At 40.3% G+C, this 26,107-nt stretch overlaps 1 protein-coding gene across 9 annotated transcripts in view; it reads left to right on the top strand.

The window, feature by feature from the left end:
• Nucleotides 1-26,107, top strand: part of KMT2C (lysine methyltransferase 2C) — a 186,837-nt gene that overhangs the window by 37,654 nt on the left and 123,076 nt on the right. For all 9 annotated transcript variants that reach the window (XM_014269160.3, XM_026796590.2, XM_026796597.2 and 6 more), the window contains 2 exons: nucleotides 8,957-9,045; nucleotides 21,995-22,133. In XM_014269160.3, the coding sequence (XP_014124635.2) occupies nucleotides 8,957-9,045; nucleotides 21,995-22,133 (228 nt within the window). The remainder of the gene's footprint in view (nucleotides 1-8,956; nucleotides 9,046-21,994; nucleotides 22,134-26,107) is intronic.

Raw genomic sequence — 26,107 nt, 5'->3', positions numbered from 1 at the left:
GTGGCATCAGAAACTTTTCAAAAACATAAGAAGGAATGGAATTATTGTCCGTGTAATTTACAGGAAGACTTGTGTTTACTGTGAAGTCTGAAGACATTAGCAAAAGTGACTTGAGACAAAAGATTCTGAGCTTTATTCGATGAGAAAGCGTGAGATGTTCTGAGCTGACTGATGCATTTTGATAGATGCAAGATCTGGAAACCTCTCAAAATGATGTCATGTGAGTTGGGTTAGTTTATCTAAAATGTAAGATAGTTGAATATGTGCATCCTTTTTCGAGTTTCTGACCTGAATTAATGATGAATAAAAGCAGTGGTTGCAACACTGTATAATCTGTGTGCAGACTGCACTTGCTGGGTATAAAAACACTTTTCTGAGTAAAATTTAAGAATTAAGTATTAGACTGTTAGATTGTTTATACACCTGCACTGTGTGTGGCTGTGTGACAGAGAGCACAGCCTTCACCTGGCACCTAAATATATCCAGTGAGGATATTTAACTTAAGGAGACAAATGCACTTTGCAAGAATCTTCACCATGTTCCTGTGATAAGACTGTCAGACTGCAAAGTTCCAAAAGGAAATCTTTGAAAATGACTTCTAATTAATGGTGCTAAAATTACAAAAATCTGTTCACAGAGACCAAAACTTCTACCAAGTTCCAAGTACTTGGCAGCTGTTTCTCATGCGTGATGACTCAGATCCACTGAATTTTATGTACAGGATCCTGAAATCACCAGACATGAGAATTACAGCCCTCACCATTGTGTTGCCACCTTTATTCAGAAGAGAGTAGCAGGCAAACCCTGCAGTGTGTGAAAGAGCAAGGAGCTGGGTAATTCTTAAAAAAGACATGAGCTTGGTGCTGATGTGGGTAAAAAATTCTGGGCACCATGGCTGTTCACAAGATTGGAGGAGTTGGAACTTGGCATAGCCCGTCGTCATGGAGAAACAAGTCTTGTGTTAGATGGAAGTGGATGCTTATGCTTCCCATCAGGAAAATGCAGTGTTGGGTGCAGGAGCATATTTTGATGCAGTTTTGTTGACTTAGAGGACAGAGGAATGTAGACAAGAGCAGTGGTGAATGGTGCAGGTTGAATTTTTCACGTGTGAAAGTCTCGCAGAGATTAGAAATTTGTGCTCTTCACAATGCCAGTGATCTCTCAGCTGTTCATGTTGCCATTTCATTCTCTTTGTTTGTCAAAAGAGAGCATGTGAAAACAGTCAGTGGACTTGCTAAAGATTATTTAGCAAATTTACCAAAGTGCTTCACACTAACTGTTGTCTGGGGGAGCTGCAAAGGCAGAGCCATTATCCAGTCTGGAGCCAGGTAGATAAACAGAACTTGTTGGGATTGGAAACTTACAGGTACCTCTACTTGCTAGCTCTTGGTGCTCCCAAAAAATTGTTTTAATTTGATTATAGAAAAGGTTTTAAAAAATATTACAAGTGCTGCAGTTCTAGTATGTTGTTTTGCATCGTTATGTTAGTGAATGTGGCCAAGTGCATTGGTAACAAATATAGAAAGGATGTAGTTTGTGCAAAACTGCAGATCCATAATGTGCTGTAATGGCATCTGAAGTTTTTACAATTTTTTCTGAAAAGCGTATAATTGTTCAGGTCTGCACGTAAAATGTTTGGTGTTAGGGAACTAAAACTATAAACGAGGCTGCATATCAGTGGGAATGTGGTTCCTGAGAAAGAAGAACCTGTAGCAGTTTCTGGTGCTGTGCATTGCTGGGTTAATGTGACAGATAGTTGACTGAAGGCAATTTTCACTTACAGAATTTATAGATGTCTAAGCAGTCAGTTTGAAAAGTAAAAAGTAAAAAAGAAAGTTAAAAGATCTGAAAGCCTTTTCTATGATTTCTCACTCTGTTGTTGGAACTGTCTCCAAATCCGAAGTCCATACATGTAGATCAGGCAGACTGGCTCCATACTTTGAACATCCAACTCAGATTTTCTCATGTAATGGTTTCACAAAAAGGTGTGCAAAAGTCTTTGCAATGTAGTAGGTTTATTGTCAGTATCTCAGGCCATAATTGGCTGTAGCAGAGCTGTAACTTCTTGGGTATTTTATGGGCTCATTTGAAAAATAGATTATTTTATGTACCTGCAACTGTTAATGAACTGGTAATCAGTGATACTGAATCTTCCTGGTTTGGTCTTTGGCTGGTGTGACCCTCTGTCTCTCTTTCCAACCCATTGAGGATGTTCTCAAATGGGCAACAAGTTGGGAAGAAGTCTTCATGGTCTTGAGATCATTAATAACGCTCTGTTTTAGCTATGATAACCTTCATCAGCTTTATCTCTCAAAAGAGCAGTTCCAGACTCAAACTGAACAACTGTAAATGGCATCAGGGATGAACTGAGAAAGTACTGAAATATGGTGGCTTTGTCCAGATCGGCCTCCTCACTGAACAGAGTGCAGCTTCAGCCTCCTGGGTCTGGTGGCCTTCTGCAAAACTGAGTTGAGACTGAGATTTGAGAAAAATACAGCTAAACCAAAGTTCACATTTGCTCAAATACACTTAATTTATTTGGCTTTTAAATCATTAGAACTATGCAATGCAGATCCATTTTGATACTTCACTCCCAGCCTCTCTCAGCCTGTTTCCTCAAGAGCTTTGCATTTACCTGTGGGTTTCCTTTGCATTTATGTCAGCACTGACTGTACTCTAGAATGAAAACAAAGATGCATCTATGGTATTTGGTACAAATAATCTTTAAAAGAATTATATTTGCATTTCTTTGGGCAGTGTAGGAAATCTTTGACAAATCTCCCTGTCACAGGGGAGTACTGGAAAAGTTAAGCTGAGAATTGTCCAATAGAGGTAGCTTCTTTTTACACTTTTTCTCAGACATCCTGATCTCAAAGGCTATAATTTTTATTCCAGGTGTTTATTGCTTTCAGTAGTAACTGCATTAAATATAGATGTGAAAAAGTTTCAGCTCTGAAGATCTTTTAGCCTGAGTAAAAGAATAACGTTGAGTGACTGAATCGCTTTTTTAGATAGTTTCTGGCTAGAAGAGGTCTAGGATGGGGAGTTGCAATATTTTGGTTTTAAATGTAAGCTGGGTCACTTCTATTTGATGGAGTATTTTATTTAGATTATTATGCTTTATAAATTAAAATTAATAAGAAACACATTTGTCTTTGATTGTACCAAGAGACTAATAGGCAATATCAAGTGTATTTTTGAGATGTTTTAATAATGAAACTGAAGTTTGTGCTAGTTCAATGACATCTTAATTAAAGTCTGGTTCTGCAGATGTTAAACAAGAGTTTTCACTTCTCTCTATTAGTAAACGGTCAACTTTTTGTCACCTTTCACTTGCCATGTTTCTGTTGCACATCTTTCCCATGCATCAGCATCCCTCAGCCTTTAGTATACACATATATAACATAAGAAGTAAATGTGCGGAAGAAAACACAGGGGAGAGTGAGGGCAAGTGCAGAAGACATTTTCACCTATTACTGATTGCTCAATTAAAAAATCCTGTGAAAAATCTTGTAAATCAGGATCAGTTTGAAGCTGGAGTCAATATAGGAGTGAGTTTCCTATTTTAGCCTTGTTCATATTTAGGGCTGTTGAAGCTTATTCTAGCTAGTTGGCATCTTCCTTGCTTCCAGAGTTTGCTCTTCATTTTATCCAGACTTAGATGTAGAATTTTCTCAATTCTTAGAAGTAATAAAGATTTCTCAACTCTTAGAAGTAATCAAGTAGTGTTTAGAGAGGGGAAAAAATACCCCTTTCCTCCTAGGTATTTCCATGAATGATTCTTGCTTGCTGTGGTTCTCTTTGCTTGGGGCTACCAGCTGAACCTTGAGTATTTTAGCCCCTACTTAAGCACAGTTAAACTTTTACAGCTGTATTTAGGACTCCACGGTTCAGTAGTAGTGTAGTGGGAGCCTGTGGCTTTTGCACACCTGTTAAAAAGATTCTTGAAAAGAGGGTAACAGCTTTCACTTGTGGAAGTGCCTGTGAACGTTAATTTGTGACTAGCCGTGCTGATGGCAGCACTAATTGAACCTTTTTATAAATCATTCCTGTACCATCTTCCAGAGTAAGGCTGTGGACAGATGTTCGTTTAACAAGACATCTGTGCTGGTTTAGGATGTTACTGTATCCCAGATGTTGCACTGCTTTTTAAGGTTATTAGCCCTGTTTTATATATTTAGTGCCATCAGTTTGCTCCATGGTTTGCAAAGCATATGAAGGAAGGTGGTTTCTTTTCTGAATGATGTAGAGGTTTCAGCATTTTGGAAAAAGGAGTCAGCTCTTGAGTGGATCGTGTGTACCTGTTTTTATAAGCCTGGAACAAAATGCATGGGGTGAGTGGGGTAGTTTTGATAGATGGTGTTGAATGAGCTGTCACGTGGGTTTGTTGGTAGCAACTTAGGGAAGACTTACAGAAACTGGAGTCTGGCAGCAGCTTCTGGGTAATCATAAACTAGTCCTGGCAGTGACAGGCATCTGGGGATAGTAGCTTTGTCAGTGATTTCATGTGTTCCAGGAAATGTTGGCCCATGGCCTTATCCCTGATCACTTTGTGGAAAGAGTAAGATCCAAGATGTACTTTTGACCTACATTGTACTTGTCCAGTTATGGTGCTGTTGCTGTGACTTTTCAAAAAAACAAAAAACACACACACAAAAAAACCCCCAAAAAAACCAACAACCAAAAACCCCCAATCATGCAGAAAAGAGAAGAAAATAAACAGTATCTCATTAGTGTCAGGTGAATAAGAGACTTTTCCATTTCTCCCATGCTGCCCTCTGTGCATTCAGCAAAAGCTGCTCTGGTACCTGGTGATCTCCCAGTGGTATCCAAGTCCTCAGGGCTTTGAGGCAGCCTCAGCAGGGCTTTCCCCCTGTGCACAGGGAGTACCTAATGCTCTGCTGAGCCCTGTGAAAGGTTTTTTCTGGGCTTTTCTTCCCCCTCAGGGCTAAATTTAATTAGTTGCTTACCCAGAGAAGAATTACGAGATTTTTGTTTACCGTGGTATATTTAAAGATGGAGATTAATGAAAGGCATTAGCTAAAAAAGCTAATTGATAAAAAAAATTAAGAGTAGGTCACAAAGGATTTTGATAAATTATTTTATTGAAGTAGGGGTAAAATTATTGTAGACAGTAATTATATTTAACTGGAGTCCTGTATTAATAAAAAAGTATAGTTTTGTCTTTGTTGTTGACTTTATTCCATGAAATGCTGAACGTGCTTTAAGCACTTCAAGAAGTTGCATTTCTCTCAGCAGATCTGTACTTTTGAGCAGAAATAGATGTGCTCTTGTATTTTCTTCCTTCTAAATTGACCTCTGTTGTAGGAAAAAGGCAGGCAAGGAAGGCCTGGCAGGGACCTTGGCAGCCCTTCAGCCCCTGTACCAAGCTCCCTGCCTGCCCACTGACTGATATTTATTGTTTTCTGCCAGAGTGTGCGTTGGTCAGGCTCTGCCTGTACATTTTGTTCTGGGTCTGTTGTGAGCTGCAGGAGACGTGGCTCGGCTGTGTTCAATATTTCTGAGCTGCTGGGGGTTCTGCAGGGTGATGGAGTTGCTCCTCCTGGTAGGAAAGTTTGGGGTTGGGCTTCAGGATCTAGAGTAGAACTGAGGTTGTGGTGTCCAATACAACAATTCTTCTTTTAGGACTGCCTGGCTTTGTGTGGGTGAAAGGCAGTAGTCATGGGCTGTTGTTTCATAATTGCTTTAGGCCTGTAAAAACTGGCCCTCAACACCATCTTTTCCCTATTTCCTTCTCACATCCTCCTTCAGAAGGATGAGCTTCAGAAGAAACCAAGTCCCAGGCAAAGAATGGATAACAGGATGCTTTTCCCTCTGTATTTAAGGGCAAATGGAAATAAGTGTAGAGAAAAAAAAATTAACAGGGTTTGTCAGTGGAAAAATGCAGTGTTATGCAAACCAGCCAAAAGCTTTATGTATAAAACTATTAAATAAAATGTTTAAACTTAATGCAAATAACAAGAAACAATCCATTCTTATTACAAATGCTGATTGCAGTGATTAGGTGTGCTGTATGGCCTTCTCAAATGGCATTTGTTGTGGAAACATTAAATTATAGTTGTCAGTACAGTGTATATTTCACTGGTTTGTGACTTGAATTATTTTTTTGCTCTAAGCCAAACATAAATTTGTAGGCTATAAAATCTCTTCTGATGATTGGGAAATGAATGTAAGCAGCAAAAATGAGTTAATGATATAATCTACCATGTTTTCCACTGTTTCTTCAGTTTTATTTAAAACCTGCGCAACATTAAGAAGGTTTTTTTGTAGAATATTTGGGGAAGGGGAGTAGCAAGGAAGCACCAGATATGGTTGTATCTTCTGCTGAAAGAAGCAGCTCTGTTTAATAAATTGGAACCTCTGATTTTCCTTAGTGTTAAATAGGTTGCTAAAATAAAATAGGGAGTTCAAGGCACAAATGCTGCTCTTGTTTAAACAAAATGTTTAAAAAGTTTTGTGAGGTACTTTGGTGTTAATACATGAACTGTAGTTCAGTAGCAAATCTAAATTCATCTGTAAATGATTAAATAAACAAACAATCATCATCTTCCACTATCCAGCAAGTTTTGCCTCCAGGGCTGTGTTGGGAAAAGGGATATCTGTGAAAAAGTAGAATTATCATTTATGTTTGTGATGATTTTACAGTAATCCTTGTTTAGTATGGACTTGTAACTTTGCATTGCAGACAGGTAGTTGGTAGAAGAATAATTGGGATGGGATTTAGAAATAATCCCTGTCCTTAGCTGATTGTGTTGTGTAAAGCTTTTGAGCGTTCCTGCAGCAAGGGAAGTGTTCTCACTCATCTGCATTCCTGTCCTTTCACTGGTGCTGGATGATGTGCTGGGATGTTGTGAAGAACTGCAAGAAATTTAATACTTAAAAGCTTTTGGCTTCTTTACCTGCTGCTTTGTTTTTCTCAGTGTTAGAGGAGTGTTACCCTCCTTGCTGTAACTCAGTCTTGCTCTAAGAGCCTGTTCTATCCAGTGGCTGTGATATTCCATTTGCTCTGCTCCCTACTCTTGGTTCCAAATGGGAATCCATCTGTGTGACCATCTCAGATGCTGCTGCCAGCAGTGTTTGTGTCATTCCCACTTCCAAAACGTGTCCCCATTCAGGCTGGTCACTGGTCACTACTCCTGGATGGGCTGATGGGAGGAGTGCAAGGCAGTTTCTTCTGGTCATTGTGCAGTTTATTCTGGATTGAATTTTTGTGACATGTGGGTTTTAAGAGACTACACTGGGAGCTTGTAAAGTGGCAAACAAGTGAAGGGGATGCTTCTGTCTCTCGTAAGAAGGCTGTTACATATTTTTTGTGTTCTGGGTGTGCTTCACTGCTTACGGGTAAGCAGGCAAGGGGAACAATAGCCTTGTAATCCCTAGGGTTCCGTCTGTGCTCACGTTTTTCAGCATTGTCCTGAGCAAATTTTATAGGCATGCCAAGAAAAGTCCTCCCGCCCTTAATCTCTTCTTGCTTTTCCCTTTCACCCAGCTCCTTTGTAAATTGAGTGGGAGGTTTTCAGACTTTGGTTTGAGCCTCCTTTTAATTCTTCCTTTCCTCCTTCACAGAGACTAAAATGGTCCCAGCACAGTCTGAAGGGGTGTTCTTGCTAGGTAGTCCAAGAGAGTCAATCCTCTTCTAGCAGGAGAGCAACCTGCACAGACTCCAGAGATGGTTCCAGCTCTGCTCAGTTCTTTGATCCAGGACAGCCAAAGGCATTGCATGATAGCGTTTCTTCTGTAGCTGATTTAGCAGTTCCAGTCCTGCGGAAATCGTTTGGATGGACCAAAGTGCTATAACAGACTGTACAAAAAAAGGAAATGCTGGTTTTGGAATGATTTAATCGCTTCAAAAAAAAAACCCCAAAACCTTTTCTCCCCAATGCAGAACTAAACCCAAACCTTTGAGAGTGCTCCGTGAAAGAGGAACTGGAGGGGTTTTGTCTGGGGGGGCAGGCGGGTGCCCGTGTGCTGGACTGCCCATTCAAGGCGTGTTGGTTGGGTGAATGGTTGCCTGGGAGCTCTGGACATTGGAGCTGCTGAGATGCCCCAAACTGCTCAAAATTTGTGTACTTGGAATCAGAAGCTCCCAGGGTCTCCCAGGCTTTCCATCAGCATGCCAGGCAAGTTGCCAAGTAGCCTGAAAATTTGGGAGGCGTATTGCCAAGCTCTTGGCTCCCTTTCAAATGGGCTGCTGAACAGCTGGGAATCTGGATGCCTGGGCTTCTCAACAGCCCACCATGATAGTTACTGAAGAGCCAGGCAGGGAAAAAAGGCTGGAATTCGTGGCACAAACCTGTCTGCTTTCCGTCAGACCTTGGTTGAAATTGAAACAAATCTGCCAGGTATTTTAGTTTTGACAGGCTGTCCTCACGTGATGACTTTTTTAATGTGATGACATCTAGTCATCTCTCATAACATTTTACTTCATGTGTCAAAATATTGCTTCACTGAAAATAATGTGTGTTTCAGTTTCATTGCTTTAGCATCATTATTATTCTATGGAAATTTCTTCTAAGGGTGCTCTGTGTGGATCAGTCTCTATTTTATAGTAGCTGCTGCCCAGATTTTGGATAGTGTTTTCTTTTACCTCTCTATATTACATTTTACATGGAGCAGACTGGATGCTTGTGTCAAAATCTGGCTGAGTTAGTATGTTGTCTGGTCAGTAAAAGTTCATTATTGTGTTTTTCTTGTAAGAAGAATCTGATAAAATTAAAGGGCCAGCTGCTGATTCAAGTGTACCTTGCTGAGGACATAAACCTAGAACGGGGAAAAAGGGGAGGACGTTTCCAGTTTGTACAAGACTGAAGTAATGGGTTAGCTTGAATGTTGCATAATTAAGTGCTGACATTCATCCCTCTAAATGAAGTGATTAAAATCCTAATTTTACAAATGCTTTCAGTCTAAAAAGAGTTTTTCCTTCTTATGTTTGCAGGCCTCGGAGTAGAGGAAAAACTGCAGTGGAGGATGAAGACAGTATGGATGGTTTGGAGGCAGCAGAAACAGAAAACACTGTGGAAACAGGTATTGAGAATATAGTGCCGATCCTCTCTGGGTATTGCTTCTCTCTCAGAAATGCATTTAGTTATGCAGAACTTTGGCAGACAAGAAATAGTTCTTCCATTTTGTAGTACGAGATGTGCCATTTGGGAAGAATTAAAAGGAAAAAACCTTGATATTTAAACCTATATTAATTTAAAGCTATTGAAGCTATTAGTTTTAAACAGTGTAATGGGAATCTCTCTGTAGTGTAGATATGTAGAGGTTCTTTTCCTACTTTTGCAAGGCTGTATCTAACAAAAATAAATGCTCTGAAGTGGCAGCTGCTGTTTTTGGAATACCTGCCAAAATACACTACTACTTATTGACCTGTGTCTTCAGCTAACTACAGCAGACTATATACCAAAGGGATAACCAAATGCTAATGCTTCCTGCTGCTGCTTAGGAAACAGGATAAATCTCTGTTCTTGCTTTGGTAAATATTTGTTGTGGTGGTACCCAAATGCTTCAGTTACCAGAGGGAGCTCATTGTTCTGGACTGAGTACTGTAGAAACAGTTTGTGATTTCTGTTCTGGCAGTTCAGGAGCCTAAAGAGACAAACAGATGAGCCAGCACATGAGATAAAGGCCATGGTGAAGAGTTGTCATCTCCTTGCCAGGCACGTGCCTGTAGCCATTTCCCTGTTTTCAACCAGGGACTGAGTGCAGAAGGATGAAACCCATCAGGAAAGATGATGTTGTGGCCACTTGGCAGAAGTTTGTTGGTTTGACAGAAAGAAGGCTTGAAAATGCTCAATGAAAACTGAGACCTAAGGATTTATAAATTTAATAAGGTGGCCCTGTATGTGTAATGAGAGCTGTGGAAGGAAACACAAACAGCAGAAGCTGTTGGTCAGGGCAGGAGTGGCATGGAAGTGCCAGCTGAGGTAAGGGAGCTGTCCAGGTCTCCCAAAGCTGCTGAGTGGAGGAGGTGAAGTAGTGAAGCCCTTAAAGATGAAGACAAGGGTCTGTGCTTAGTGCACATTTATAGGGACAACAAATAAAGGAGCTGAAAAGAGCCATTTTTGCAGCAGCATTTTTCATGGGCCATGCAGGAGCTTGGCTGCTGTGGTGAAAGCCACAGAGGAGGAGGAGGAGGCTGAAATTCTCCTGAGGATGGGCTTTGTGTGTGCTGGTGGCTTGCTGCCTCCTTGCTGGATGTGGAATGCTGCTGGGAAGTCTTGGTGCTTGGGACTTGAGGCTTTGGGGAGTGTCTGGAGTGTGTAATCACAACTTGTGTTGAATTCAAGTGTTAGTGGCACGTGGAAGGAGCCTAAATTAAAGCTTAATTCAGGGATGTTTCATTGTTTTATTCTACCCTTTGTTTTCCTGCCCCTGCAAATAAAACTGCTGGTGGTACTGAACTTGGGTGATCTTTTGCAGCTTCTAAAAGTAGGTAATTACTAGTTAATGGACTAATAAATTAATACGTAAGTGAAAAAGTTGGAGCAGGTATTTGTGTGTAGAAAAACAGTGCAGTGTAAAGGAGGACTAGTTCTAATTCTGTTACTACATCATTATTACTGCATGATGATGATGATGATTACTCTTCCTATCCTGTGTGGTAAAAGCATTCTTATGAAAGTCAGTGAAGGGGGCAAAAAGTGTCCCCTTAAAGTGATAAGTTTTATAAATTCTAAATATTTTTAAAAAAAGAAAAAAAATTTCAAATCTAACAACTGGTACACCTCTGTGTAGGGAATTCAGTGATAGCTGTATTTTATTTTTGCTTTGTTTTTAACAAAGTTCCTCAACAGAAAATTGAGAGCAGTCTCTGATTCAGAAGAGAGAAGAATACATAATTATTTTAAGGCTCTGAGAGTACATATAGATAAGTCTGTCCATTATCTTTCATAGAGTAATCCTGAGTCTCACAGGTGGCTGATACCCATTTCTGGGCAGTGTGATGGAAATCCTGGTGGACCAAGACCCCAGCAGGACTGCTGCTGGAAGTGAGGCACCATCACCTCAGTGCTGAGCCCAGGATGGATTTACAGACTGTGCTCCTCACTGAAAAGATACCTAGTAAATATACATATGTCTGAAATCCCATTTTTCAGGGAACAAAAATAGATTTGAAAGAGCATTATCATGTTGAGCAGTTTGATAGAGACAGAATCACAGTTATGTTGTCTTAAAAGCAGGGCACCATGTGACTTGCTAGAGGTTTAATCATATTATCTGAAAAGGCTGCTGCCTGTAAAACTTACTCTAAGCACTTACCTGAGTTAGTACAGACATGTGGGAGAAGGAATAATCTCAGTTTGTGGTTCTGTTTAAAATTGTGTTGATTAAATTGAAGGGTATTTCTATACTAGTTTATTAATTTCTACTTCAATCAACAAGAAAAGGATTTTGTTTTCTTTGCTTGCCAAGAGTCGTCTTCCCAGAAAATTTTTGCAATAGTTGGCAAACCAAAACACATTATAGTAATACTACAGAAGTTGAAATTAAATGTCTAAGGATCTTGACACGTAATTTATGACATATTTTGAGTCTCTGTGTTCCTAGCTTCCTTTCCATTGTTTGATTCGTACATTGAGAATAATCAGAAATTCTGTTACTGTGTGAGTTTGGGATTTTGAGTTGTTTCTGTTTTGTTTTATTTAATTAAGTTTCATAAAATGAGAGAAGTCCATGTTATAATGTCGTGTTCAGTATAATGAGCTCTGCTTTTAGGGAAGGGAGCAATGCAGAAGGAGTAAGAACTCCCCTCTCAGGGAGGGAAAAAAGGAAATACCCCATATAATCCCACCTAAGATAAAGAAATGTTTGGCAGCTGTCAAATCTTTTATGGGGAGAAAAAGCAAGGAGTGTGCAAGTACTAAACATTATTTCCATTTGTAATGTTGACAGAAATATTTGTTTAAATAAAAAAAGGACAAAAATTCTTCCCAAAGGGGCTCTTTTGCAATGCTGAGGCACAGTCATTTTAATTGCAGTTCGGGAAACAAGTTACTGCCCTTCCCAAAATTCTGTGATCTCACATGTGAAGCGAGGCAGAGTTGGAAGCAGAGCAGGGTGAGCCGTGTGCTGCTCTGATCAGTTCAGTATGGCTGCTTCTCCTGCCAACTGCAGCAGTTCCTGAGCCCTGTCCTTTTCTGCCAAGTACTAAGTTCCCTTTGGTGTAGATGAATTCTTAAGGACGGAAAGAGAGGAGGAGGGATTTGGAATTGGAGAAAGGAAATTCTGGAATTTGGAAAAAAAGAGCTGTTTGGAGCTCAGTAAACTTTTTTTCCTGAAAAAAGGGTGTTGACAACTGCTTCTACTGAATCAATAGATTTTCAGCTTCTTGTAAACCTCAGGACAGACTCCTTTCATTTACCCACCAGCCCTGTCTCTCTTGCTGATCCTTTGGCTCCTCACTTCATGTCTGTTCTGCTCTTCAGCTTTGTCTTTCCAGCTGTCTGCTCCTTCGTTTTTCTGCACTGTGGTTCCCCCAGTGATGTTGCACTGATGTTTCTCTGTCCAGCTGATGTTGTGGTTGCCCATTCTTCCCATCCTTTTGGCACCACAGCATCACAGCATGGTTAAGGATGGCTGGGACCTCTGGGGATCCTCTGCTCACAGCCCTGCTCCAGCAGGGTCACCCAGAGCTGCCTGTCCAGGACCGTGTCCAGACAGCTTTTATCTCCAAGGGCTGAGGCTCCACAACCTGCCCTGCACAGCCTGGGCCAGTGTTCAGGCACCCTCACAATAAAAAAGAATTTCCTGATGTTCAGAGGGAGCCTCCTGTGCTTTTGTTTGTGCCTGGTGCCTCTGGTCCTGTCAAAACCTTCCAGCTGTCAGCACCTTCCACTTTCTGGTTATCAGTAAAATCCTGTTTGCTGCAAAATGCCGGGTTCCCCTCTGGATCCTCTTTGTGCTGCTCCTCTCTGTAAGAACAGTTTTCTTCTGATGAGTGAGTTTCTCATGGCCAAGAATATGCAAACCAGAAAATTCTGGAAAGCACAGGGCTTTGTGCACAGGGATATATGCAAATATAAAAGTGCTAATCCAAAGAAAGAATAATACACCAAGAAGCTCCTGATATGCTTTCTGTAGGTTTGGTAGCCCTTTTGCTACTAATGAAGACTTGGCTTCTGTTTCTTTTCCCCATCTTCTGTTAGTTTCAGCAAGTTTCTGTACTTGATATTTTCTTGGCTCTGCATTTAAGTTGAAACTGAATTCTCTGTGTTAATTATCTGATTATTCCCTTTTTTTTGGAGAACACTTGTGAAATAACCCAACTCATTCTAGGGTCTGTAATTCTTCCTGTCTATGTCCCGCCATAAAAGTGTTGAGATTCAGATCTGGGATAAATGTAATAAAATAAGTTTATTTGAACTGCTGAATCTCTTGGGTTAGATATTTATTTTTTTAACTATCCATACCATGTCAACAAGCTCTTACAGCAATGCTTTCTATCAGACCCTTAACTCCCCATAGTGTTCAGAAGCCTCTGATAATACATAAAAGAACCTGGGTGATTTTATCAACCAGCAGTTCCTTATCTACATTATTGTTGTTAGTAACATTTTTATCAGACCCAGTGACGTTGTCTGGCCAGTTCATTTCTTGTTGGACTCCACATTAACTTCCTGAAGAAGGAGCTTCCTCTGACCAAACTCATTTGTCTCTGGGCAAAGCCCTGAAGAACCAGAAACAAACACTTCTCAGTGGAGGAAAGTTATTCATGCAGGAGTTGCCAGGGATTTTTGGGCTAATTCAGAATCTCATCAATTTTGAAGCAGCCTGAAAAGCCCTTTCCTGGAGAAAAAAAAAATTCTGCATTATTCTGCTTATTAAAGGAAATACAGGCATCCTTTTGCAGTTATATGAACCATGCTGAGATGAGCCTCTCATTGAAGCAAAGTAAAACACACCTGAGAGCAAGCCCTGGTCTGGGTGAACCGATGGCAAAAGCTCTTGGCAATGTGTTTTAATACCAAAATCCAGTTTTAAAATCCAGGCAGATACTTTGGCCTCATCATTACCACCCATTCCTTCTCAAATTAATGAAGGGAAGAATTAACACCATTGAGGGCTTTCTTGTACATTAAACTTGGCTGTACAATTTGTGGCAAATACGTGCTTAGAAATGCACTTAAATATTTTTAAGGCAACTAATATTCTGTGTGCTCATTAGAAAAGGAGTAATTTCTTCTTTCTCATGCTGCTGACTCTTACCTGCTCAGCCACTGGAAAAATTAGCAGAAGTGAAGCATGTTGTTGTAATTATTATAAGCATCTTATTATTTTTGCTTTATATTCTGGTAATTTGTTTGTAATGAGGAAAGCAAACAAAAGAGGAGGTTACTTGATATTTGCATTTAAACCATTACAGGCTTACTCAATAATACCATTTATCATCATGCACACTTAAAATGGGCCATTTAGAAAAATCTGATTTTTTTTGCCTTCTGACTGATACCTCTGTCTCAGGTGTTTTGAAAGCTGGGGGAATCTGTTAATTCCAAATCAATTTTAACCTCACTGAGTTTTTCATTCTGGAGGTTATTTCTGAAATGCAACTTCTTTTTGGTTTTGCTTATTTATTCAGTAGTGGTTTTGCAGTTCTGGTATCAAACTATTCTTTATTAAACATAATCCAACAGGTTTTGAAAGTTTTCCAAGACCTAGAATTTTCCATTTCTCCATTACCTTGATGTTTAACTCTGCTGCTGTGTCACGAGTGATGTGATGGAAGATCTGCATGGCCATTACCAGTCAAATACCCTGAAATAGTTGCATGTGCTACATGCTCTTCTCCTCACTGGAAAGAGGGTCTGCTCTGTGTATGTTTTAGTTCATAAAATCAAAAATGTTTTAGTTCATAAAAACCCAGAATGGTCTGGGTTGGTAGGGACCTCAAAGATCATCTTGTTCCATCCCTTCTGCCATGAGCAGGAACCACTTATTAATTCTGTAGACCTGTCTTAATTTTTATTACAGTAATGCTGTATTGAGACTGACTCTTCAGTTTGGTAAAAGAAATAGAAGAGAAATTCACTGATGATTAATTAAAATCACAGTATAAACCAGGCTGATGTTGGAGTCCCACAAGTACCTACCCTGGTAGCCCTTTTCTAGGTCATGTTCAAAGGGGAAGAACATAGTGGGTAAAATGACCTTATTTATGATAATAAAAAAGGTACCCATTGAATGAATCTTAATTCAGTAGTAGTTCATGTAAAAGAACATGCAGGGCAAAATTACCATCCTGCATTTATATAAACAAAAATCATTCTCAGATAGCTTTTGCTACCTGAGGAAGTGGTGCTTCAGTTCTTCTGAGAATTGCAGAGGCTTTCATAAGTCAAAGAGAGAAGGAAATTCTAGGAATTACTGGCAAAGGGATAAGTGGAATGAAGCATCAGCAAGGAGTTTTTTTTCTCTTTTTACTGTTGCTTTATAAACCCTTGGCATGTTAAATGCCACGTGCAGTTCTGCTTTGCCTTCTCCAAAAGGATGAGCTGTAATTGGGAAAGTACAGGAAAGGCCAACAAGTATGACAAGAAGTAAGTAATAGCTTCTGTATGGGGATCAGTTAAGGTAAAACCTTCAATCTGAAGTGATTTCACTGAGGAGGAATGTAATAGGGTCCAAAAAATGATGAGTGGTGTGGAGAAAATGGACAGGGCACAATGACTCATGTTGTTGTGCAGCACAGAAATTAGGGGACATCAGGTGTTGTTCATGGAGTGCAGGGGCAGGTGCATTTGCACTCAGCATCTGCTGCAATTACAGAATTCATTGTTCCTGGATGCTTTGGGCATGAGCAACTTGACATGGATTTCAAGAAGACCTAAACAAATAAGTAGAAAAATAATCAGATGAGTGCTGTTGAATACCACTTCTAGCTTAGGAAACTCCTCAATCATGGAGATTCCATGTTATGGTTATCTATAATCTGGTTTCATGTTTTTTTAGGTGATCAAAATTACAGTTTAAATGGTCCCACTTTGAGAATCTTGGATTTATTTTATAACTAATACAAAATTTGCATTTATTTTCTGTATGAAATGTATTTAACAGTTAAGAGCTTATATGAATGAGAGGTATCAAAATATACAGTGGAATGTACAGAACAAGAATAACTGCAGATTTTTTTCTTGTCTCTGTCTAACACCTGTTGCAGTAAGTAAATCAGAGAATTATAGAATAGTTTGGATTGGAAAGGCCCTTAAAGATCATTTGGTTCCAGCCCTCCTGCCATGGACAGGGACCCACAGACCACATTTGTCAAAGCCCCATCCAACCTGGCCTTGAGCACTTCCAAGGATGGGGCATCCCCAGCTTCTCTGGGCAGCCTGTGCCAGTCTCACCACCTTCACAAGAAAAATTATTTTCTAATAGTAATCTAAAACTACCCTCTTTTAGATTATTGTAGAAAATTTCTGCACCTTAGAGATCTGTGCATGTGACTTACTCAGCCACTGGCAGGAGAGGTGATGCTGCTATCAAATTGTGTCCAGAGCAGTAACAGAATGATGAACTCTGAATAGTGGAAACTTGTTTTGTTCCTAAACTGGGACAGTAAGTGAAACTTGCTGATTACAGTACTGGGTAATCCATGGTTTATGATTTATGTCATGGTGTATCCCAGCTGTCTGCTGAGTGCCACACAGCTGCCCCCTCACTCCCTGCCCCACTGGGATGGGGAGGAGAACTGGATCAAGGTAAAACCCCAGGGCTGAGATTAGAACAGGAATGAGCTCCTGGCACAGGTTGCCCACGGAAGCTCTTCCTGCCCCATCCCCCTGAGTGTTCAAGGATGGATTGGATGGGGCTCTGAGCAACCTGGTCTAGTGAAAGCTGTCCCTGCCCATGGCAGGAGGTTGGGATTGGATAATCTTTAAGGTCCTTTCCAACCCAAACCATTCTGTGATCTATTTGGCATAGTGTTCTGTGGTTTGGAGTATCCCTCTGGTCAGTTGGGGTCAGCTGTCCTGGCCATGCCCTCCCTTGCCTCATTTTTGCATCTCTTTCCTGGCAAAGCATGGGAAACTGAAGAGTCCTTGCTTTAGAGTAAACATGTTTTAGCAACAGCTAAAACATCAGTGTGTTACCAAAATTAAATCTCATCCTAAATCTAAAACACAGCGCCGTACCCAATACTAAAGAAAATTGACTATACTAGCCAAACCCAGGACAGGTAGGGATTTTAAATTCATAGTTTGCATTCCCTTGTTAAGGTTTCTCTTGATATTGTTGCTACACTGACCTGGTTTTTATCTGTCAGGACTCCTGGAGCATTTTGGTGTGTTTGTAGCCCTGCAGACCCTGTGGGGCTGTGTAAAGCACCTGGTCATATTGGCTGCTTCCTGACACAGCACTGCCCCTTCCTTGTGCAAAAATAGCTCTGGCTGCCTTCAAAGCTCCTTTTTCCCTCTCTCAGAACGTCTTGGTAGGCAACAGTTGAGACCCCTGGGTTCTCCCTACTGTGTTTGGTAATCTTGGTATTTTCCAGCCTGCAATACTTTCTGTTCATAGTGAAAGTTTTGGAAGCTCATGACATGTGCTTCATTGTCTGCCTAATCAGTAGGTCTGGCAGTAGTTAAATAGTCAACCTGCTGCACCTAAATATTAATTCAATAGTAGAATATTAGTTTTATGTTTATGACAGCTCTTTGGATTTTGTTTGGTTTTTTTTATTTTTATTTTTAAGTGTCACTTCATAATGAGTATTATAATATTTTAAAGATTTTTTTTCTGGTAGAACTCCTACAGTATTTTTAGGTTTTGACTTGACAGGTAGTTTCTAAGTATTTAGAAGAAAACATTTTTGGATATGCTGATGTCTGTCCTTTGCCTGATTGCCACAGCAGAGCCCACACATACATCTCCTTATTCTGCTTTATGTTTACCAGTTTAGCTTGTAGAATAGGGCCTTGTGATTGCAAGAAAATGAAAAAGGATTGTTTGTAAAGAAAAAAAAGAACATTTTAGATCTTAAGTTGATGTTTCTTCATCACATCTCCAAAGAAAGCTGTGATCCTGTAATAAAATCCCAGCCATCCCGTTTCCTGCTTTCCACAAGCTCTGCCACAGGGGGGGATCACAAAAACCAGGGCTGCCCTCCTGAGCCTGCATGTCCCATGTGTGTCTCACATGGAGAGAGGCTTCCAAGGGCTCTGGAGATAGAGCAGGAAATTAGCAGCACAATTATTACTCAGAATGTTGTAAATCTCTACATAAGACATGTAAATAAGGAGACCAGCTCCCATTAGGAAGGTGGGTAGTCAACATAATCGGCTGGGGGCGCTATGTGCTGTTTGTTATTTTCTTTGAGTGTTCTCTGCATTCTGCACTATAAAGGGGAATAAAAATAATAAGAAATCTTTGAACCTCTGTGAAGTGTTTTTCTCCTCCTTGAAAAAACCCAAATTAAAACTTGAATCGTGTAAAAGATAAGGATTGTCTTTTCACCACTGCATACATATTACTGAAGCAAATGTGATGGAGATGTTAATTAAAAGACAAATTTAATACAAGTGCTGTAAATCTCACTAGTCCCAGTGACTTCCCTGCATATCTGTCCCCTGTCAGTGTTAGGCAGTTTGATTTTTTTCCCTCATATTTCATATCTCCATCCTTGGAGATGCTCAAAAACCACCTGGGCAGCTGGCTTTGCTGGCCCTGCTTGAGCAGGGGTTTGGACAAGGTGGCTCTGGGCTGTATTCCAGCCTCTGCCAGATGTGATTCTGTGAGTTACTCAAGTTGGATAGCATGTGGAAGTCTCAAGCCTTTTGATGGCCCATATGGACAGGAACTTTAGTCCTTGTACTTCTGGGGGTTTTCTTTTAATAAGAAAAGTAAAGTTTTCTGTCCTCAGCAGCCAGGTGAGAAAAAGCTATGAATGCAATTGTATTCAAGTAATAAAAAGTTTTAAGTGCAGTGTTTCCTAATACTTTCCTAAAGTTTCACTAAAGGATAATGACATTAAAAAATAACTCAAAGACTCTGGGGAATTGTACAACTAGGTTTTTTAAATCTGTCTCCCCACTAACTCACTATACATAGGCAAGACCTTTGTGGTGCCAGAAACAATCATGAAAAGAGGATGCAAAATAAAGCATTACATATGAATCTGCAAATGAGCTTCCCATTTATTAATCATCCATGGATTTTTCATTCCCAGTAGCTTCAAAGTAGAATGCCATAACCAAATCTGATGATGTTCATTAAACATACTGTGCCAGCTGCTTCCAAGAACATCTCTGAGTTGTATCTGAGATGTCTCCTTGCCAGGCCACTGCTGAGATCCTAGGAATTTGACTCATGAAATGCATGAAGCGCTCCTGTTCTTCCTTCATCTTCTGCAGGAAAACTTTCACAAAGTTTTTTTTTTCATAAGTAACACACAAAATTTTCATTCTGTTTAGTGAGCACCATGTTTTCAGTCTTCCAACGGCATATTGAGGCACAGTTTGCTTTATTGCAGAGACAGCAACTGAGATGTTGTTTGTCTCATTTACTATAATTTGGGTCCCTCCTTCTCTGGAGAAACAAACAGCAGGGGAAATGCACCATAAGGATGTAAGCTCATATAGTTGTCATGTGTAGTGAAACAATCTGTGTCTTCTCACACAGCCCAGAGTTCCTGGGAGTGGCTGAGAGCGCCCCTGAACTTGGCCTTCCCTGAGTGCTGGGTGCCCAGTAATGGAAATGAGCTGAAAGCTGGCACAGAGTAAATGGCTTTTTTCCTTTCCTTGATTGAAAGTTTCAGCAGGCACACAATCAAGCCAGAGTTCCTTTTGCAAAGTTTAACTAGGTTAAAGAAAGTGGCCAGGATGGATCAGAGCAGGGCCAGGGTTTCCGGTGGTCTTCCTGGCGCGCCTCAGGCGTGGCTGGCCCGGGCTGTGCTGTGGGGTTTGTTCTGAGGGCTTCGGCGTCCGCCTGTCTTCTAGGTGTTTATGTTTTTCTCTCTTCATTGAGGTTGCATTTAGAAATTTGGGGGTTACTGGCACAAGATTGTCCTTTGGATCCGACATTCTTGGAAATGCACCGCAGACCGTTCTGAATGGCTCTGCTGGACGCTGCCTGCTTCGGGAATCTTCATCCAGGAAACATCCAGGGATGTTTGTTCAGATGTGCCAGAAACTGAGGGTGTGGGGTTTGGGTTTATTTTGTTTTCTTTTCCGTACAGAGACATTTACTATTACAAGGGATGCATTCCCATGGGGATATTTATTTAGTGTAAAATCCAGATCCAGCGTGTTTGTTCAGAATAGATTGGTGAAAAGGATTTAACACAATCCATTGGGATTTTGGACAGGTAGTCACTTTTGGATGTTTCAGGTGCCCAAAAAACATTTCAGATGTATGTTACTGAGTTGTTTAACTGAAGTAGGAGATGCAGTTTCAATTTACACCCGCTCAGATAAATACTTGGAACACTCAGTCATACCCAGGAATTATTTTTTTTCCTTTATATTGCATTTCTCGTCACTGTGGTTTGAGGTGTTCACTGAGGGTTTTAAATGTTACACATTGTCTTCCTAAATGAGTTCACTTTAGGTTAAAGAAAAATCTTCCTTCCAATCTCTGTGCATGAAACAAGACAGATTTCCCATTTTCCATGTGCTGTAGCAGGCGTATGATTTCAGTATTTCAGACCAAGCTGCACAGTTTTATGTTCTGAGAATTTTCCTCTCTTTTCTTAGATTTATTTATAAGATTAAAGCTTGTAGCAGGTTTTTATGCGTGCCCACCCATGTGGCAGATTCTTCTACCCTTTCATTTCTCCACTTGTCATTTATCCTTTGCAATATTTAATTATATTTTGACATGTATGTTAATTTTTAAAAAAATGTGAATGTATCTTCTGCTGAAGTTTTCTAAATAATCTGCTGCTTTACTCTAACTGGACTTCTTTGCAAGAGCTGTATGTACTGACCTGTGAGCTCAAGCCCATGTTCACTGGGAATTTTGAAGGGGACCAAAATGGCACTGCCATGAGACAGATCTAGAAGCCATGGACACAGGCAGCGTGAGGCTCATGTATCTCTAGCTGGATATATCAAAGCACATCTGTCAGAGTCTTGTGATTTTTATGTTGCTTAGGTTTCAAAATCAAAGTACAGAGGAGTGCAGAAACACCAAATTCTGTTGCTGTACAGCCTTGAACCTTGTTCTGTGCATTCTGGTGTACTTGGAGCAGCACTTTTCCATGTCCTTCTGGTAAATCCCTGACTCACTCCAAGCAAAGGGAGAAATGATTGGGAAGAGGATTTGAAGTTGCACAGACAGTGGCAACTTCACATTTCATGTTTCAGAGTAAAACCAAACTTTCTAGTCAAATCTAGCGTTGTCAGCTAGATTATATATTTTTATATTTATATAGATGTATATATTTTTCTGTCTAACAGCTCAGGTAATGTAAAAGTATGCTAAAAAATTGGTTATTTTCCTTCAGTTCAGAATGAAGTTTAAGCTGGCATAAACCAGGTCCTTCATTCCTTTACGTCCTCAACCCTGCGCCAGCATAGTTAGTGTAACCAGGAATGAATTTGCAGGGAATTGAACAAAATTAAAGCTAATAGGGGAGGAAAAAAGGTTTCATATACCCCAGAGTAGCATGCTCACTGTGATGTTTGCTCAGGGCTGACGCAGCAGGTGCATGAGAGATGTGGGGAGAATGGAAATGCCTAAAACTCCAGCCTTGTATGAAATTTGTCACTGAACAGCTCTCCCCTTGCCCCATTCCTTGTTGCTATTGAACAGCTTTAGTTCACAGTGGTGCTTTGTGTTATGGAAATAATGTTGTTAGCATCCAGTTTCATGTTTTAGTTAGGTGTGATAATTTCCCATTCTGCTAATTTTGTTGTGTGGCAAAAAATATTTACATGGGTTAACCTATAAATAAAATGAGTGTTTTCTGTGCAAGGAAAAGCTTCCAGATGCAGATAAAGTAATAAATAATTTTTTTGTTTGTTTTTTTTTTCTCCAGAAGTCAAAGAGCAGTCTGCAGAGGAGGATGCCCAGGCAGAAGCGGAGAGCACCAAGCAGCTAACACCAGTCCTTCAGCACTCCGTGTCTGAGGAGTCTGCGAGCTCCACCGCCTCCGTGGGTGTGGAAGCCAAAACCAGGTGGGTGAGAGAGCCAGGAGGAGGTGGCTGCTGAGTCAGGGGCAGGGCTGGGGCTCTGGGTGCAGAGTGCTCAGGGCACAGGGCTGGGACTCGCTGTGTCTGCTTTGAAGTTCGGGGCTGTGCTTTAATTGGCGTTCGGGGAGATCAAGGTGAGAGGCGCGTTCCATGAGTGCTGTCCTCACAGGGCTCTGGGAAAGCCTTGAGTTACAGCTGGGTAAATGAAAGGAGGCATAAGTGATAGGAGATAAAATGTGATTACTGAAGCTTTCCTGCTGTGTAGGAAATGGTGTATTAGCAAATTTATAGAAAGTTATTTTTTGATGTTGCAGCTTGTATTAGTGTATTTTCAGGAACAAAGTAAACTAAATCTCTTGCCATGTCTCCTGTGTTCTTCCTTGTTTTGGAATTTATAACAGAGAAAATAACATTTGTATTTTTGAATATTTTTATTAATACAAATTAGCCTAAAAGCAGTGAAAGTATTAATTATGTTACATGAGGGAAACCAGAGCGCACTGCCTGTGATCACTGTTAAATGGTGTCACACAATTCCAGCAGAGCTTCTCTGGTGAAGCTCTGATAAGAGCTTCTAACCCAGTTGCAGGTCTCTCCTGCTGCAGAAGGTGCTCTTACCAGCTACCAGACAGTTACAGGTGTAATTATATTTTGACAGACTTGGAGAGAATTGTCGTCATCATTTCTCTTCCTCCTAATCCAACACAGAGCATATTTTCCATGCACAAAAAATTACTTAATCTACTTGATGCATATATAATTTTCATGTTTTACATGCTCACAAACTTCTTAGATTTCAAGAGCTACTTTCCTTCTTACAGAAAATTCAGTTAAATAGTTCTTGTGCATATACCTGAGTGAAATACATAAAAATTTCTGTTCTTGATGGAATTTTCCAAGGCTGAGATTAAATTGCACTAAATACATAGAGCAGCTTGAACTGAGCAGCTGTTTTTCTTCATTATTTGACCCTGTTTTGGATAATTTGCAGAAAAATTTAGTGCTGTTTCATCCACTCTCTGTTCTTCTCAAGGTTACTTTTTTTGCTGTTGTCATGAATATTTGATTACACCACTTTCCATAGACTTGTTTCTTAAAAGCTGGACAACAGTCGCCTGGAAAAACTTTGGCCTGGTTCTGAGCCAGCCCTTATTTGCCCTCAACTTATTCTTCCTTCCAACTGAAAGTGTTGACTTTGATCAGTCAGGATGGAATGACTGTTATGTGCTCATTGCTTAGACTGATCAAAGTATTAGAAGGCTGAGTACTATTAATTTTTAATTAAAATAATAGTGATCAGACTCTGACATTTTGGAAGGAAATGTATTGAGGAGATACGAAACTGTTAATTGGGAATCAGAGGGTTTCTCTGACCCCAGGTAATTTTGATTTCAAACTTGGATGCAGAATGGGGGTTAGTTGTAGAAGTCATTGAAATCTTCAGAACGGTGGAAGAACCCCAGATGTCAGGGTTTCTGTGGAAGTGTTTTGTGAAAAAATCTGATCTGTGATGTTTGATCAATCATTTGTGCCATGCTCTGTCACTGACATTGTGCCATACAGAGGCTGGAGGACTGAGTTCTGGGTGCTTGACTCTGTTTTCTTAGGAGAAAATATAGTGTGTGAAATAACAGACTCTGCTAATGCTTATGTAATGACTGGAGGAAATGTATCAAGATTTAGGATAAAGAGTGACTCCACAGTGCCTTAAAGCTGTTACTTGGGGAAGTAGTTTTAAAGCTGATTTCCAAATAATTCATACTCATCAGCTTCATCTCTTCCTTGGTAAGCTTTTCTGTTTTATAACTTAAGTAACTTCCACTTTCTAATAAAATGGAAGAGTTGGTATATTTAAAAATAGCTTTAGGTATGTAAGACATAGGAGCATTATGAGAGTGTATCATAACAGACAGAGCAGAAATTGCCTAGAAGACAGAAAAGAATCCAAGCTTCCACAAGAAGTAGATAAAGGTGTAGGTGGAGCTACTTTTGCATTGCTTTTTCAGAGTTCAGTATAAGAAAATTCTGTGTTTCTGTCTTTGGTAAAGATAAAGGAATTAGAGAAGTACAGGACACAGGGCATAAAATAAAGTCTTTTCCATGAAAAAAATTAAATAATTTACTACTAAAAACCAGTGATTTTAACATAGTAGGACATATCAAAGCTAGGATGGGGATTTCAGTAGCTGAGAGATTAGCCAGAACTTGGCTTGTGTGGTGTTTCTCTCTGGATCCTTCCCGAGACTGCAGCTAAATAAAAACATTCAAGAGAAAGGCGAGAGAGCTGGTAAATTTTGGAACCTCCCTGAGGTGGGATATGGGAAACCAAGAGAATACTGACAGCGAGTGGAATTGGGCAGGAATTAAATAACAGCTTCAGGATTAGTGCTCAGAAAGCAATGTGTTAAAACCCCATTAAAATAAAGAGAATCTGGGCCATAGTGGGGTGGGGAGGCTGAAAGGGCTGAGGCGTGTGCTTGAAAGGAGTGAGTGAATTATTGACCACATGTGGGGAGGGGCAATAACATCAAGCAGAGATAAACTCCCAAGCCTGGCAGTGGCAGGAGTAACACTGCCAGCTCCTATATATCACGAGCATCATGGGTTTTGGAGCCTTTTCCTTTGGTTGTTCCCTTTTTTCTTTTTGTAAGCCTTGTGAGAAGCTTCTGTCAGGCCAGGACTTATGGCTGAGTGGAATCCAGCTTCTTGCAAAGGAATCTGCTGCCTTGGTTTGTGCTGCCTGCAGAGAGCAGGGGAAGTGCAGCCCTTGGGGAAGGCAGGGAGCCAGGAGCCGGCTGCGACTCAGAGCAGAGCCCGCTTCCACCTTCCTCCTCTGGTTCCCACATTGGCAACCCCTGGCATTAAAAGCTAAGGAGAATGGCCTAGAAACACAATTTCATAGAAGAACAAAACACCTTTTGATTCATTTTACTTTCTGTCTGCTCTTGGAGAATGTGAATCGCATTAATTGCATGTTTTTGGTCCTTTTGCCATAATCATGAAGACAGAACATTCTTAAAAAGTAGAAGCTGAGGTTTTCACACAACTCTTTTTGATTTTGGTGCTTTGGCCTGCTTAAATATCTGCTCTTGTGAGATTGTTGCTAAAACTACAAAAAAACCCCCAAAGAACTGGCAAAACACCTTCCTGCTTTCTTGCTTCACTTGTAATTGGACAAAGCACGTAATTTTCATTCCAGACCAATTGCGCCATTCCCTGTTATTTTGTTGCTGCTGCTGCTGAATGAAATCTGGAGTGTGGAGATGGAGGGCTTGGGTGCTTTATTCCATCAAAAAGAAGCGGTTGGTGAACATCTGTAGATTGTGTGAACAAAGAAAATAGTGAAAAAGTAGCAGTGAACTTCATCTTTCTTCCTTTTTTTAAAATAATCTTAAAGCACATTACAAAATTTGTAACAGAGCAACACTGAGTGGAGGAAGAAATTGTGGAGAGGCAGAGAGTAGACAGATAGAATAGAATTATTCTGGATAGCATAATACTGCAGTGATGGAAGGAAAAGCTAGATCTCTAGGCAGGACGAAGTTAGATAAAAGATGTAATATTAAAATATGTTTAAAATTTTGTTGAAGTTGTAAAGTCAAGCACATGTTTTGAGGAGATACCAGTATTAAGATTAATTTTGAAACTGATTATTTCTTTTTATGAACAAGTCCTGTGATACAATTTGTAGTTTTATGGGAATGCTTTTCTCCAAGGAGAGTTTCTGCAGAGAATGGATCTTATGCATGACACAGGGCATTTGAAGCCATTGCAGAGTTTTGCCTTTACATTTCCAGCTCTAGATCCATGTAAACATTTATGGGATCTCGCTCTGAAGCCAGTGATTCACATCTGGAAAGAGGACATAGCATTCCTTTGTCTTCCAAACTGAAGTACTACTTCAGCATTATATTAATGACCAGTGTAACCCAGAGTGGAATTACTGATTTGGCTAGCAG

This window comes from Zonotrichia albicollis, chromosome 1 (assembly GCF_047830755.1).
Source record: "Zonotrichia albicollis isolate bZonAlb1 chromosome 1, bZonAlb1.hap1, whole genome shotgun sequence".
Taxonomy (NCBI): domain Eukaryota; kingdom Metazoa; phylum Chordata; class Aves; order Passeriformes; family Passerellidae; genus Zonotrichia; species Zonotrichia albicollis.
The sequence above is the reverse complement of the archived record's forward strand: the minus strand, read 5'-3'. Positions and strand labels throughout refer to the sequence as shown.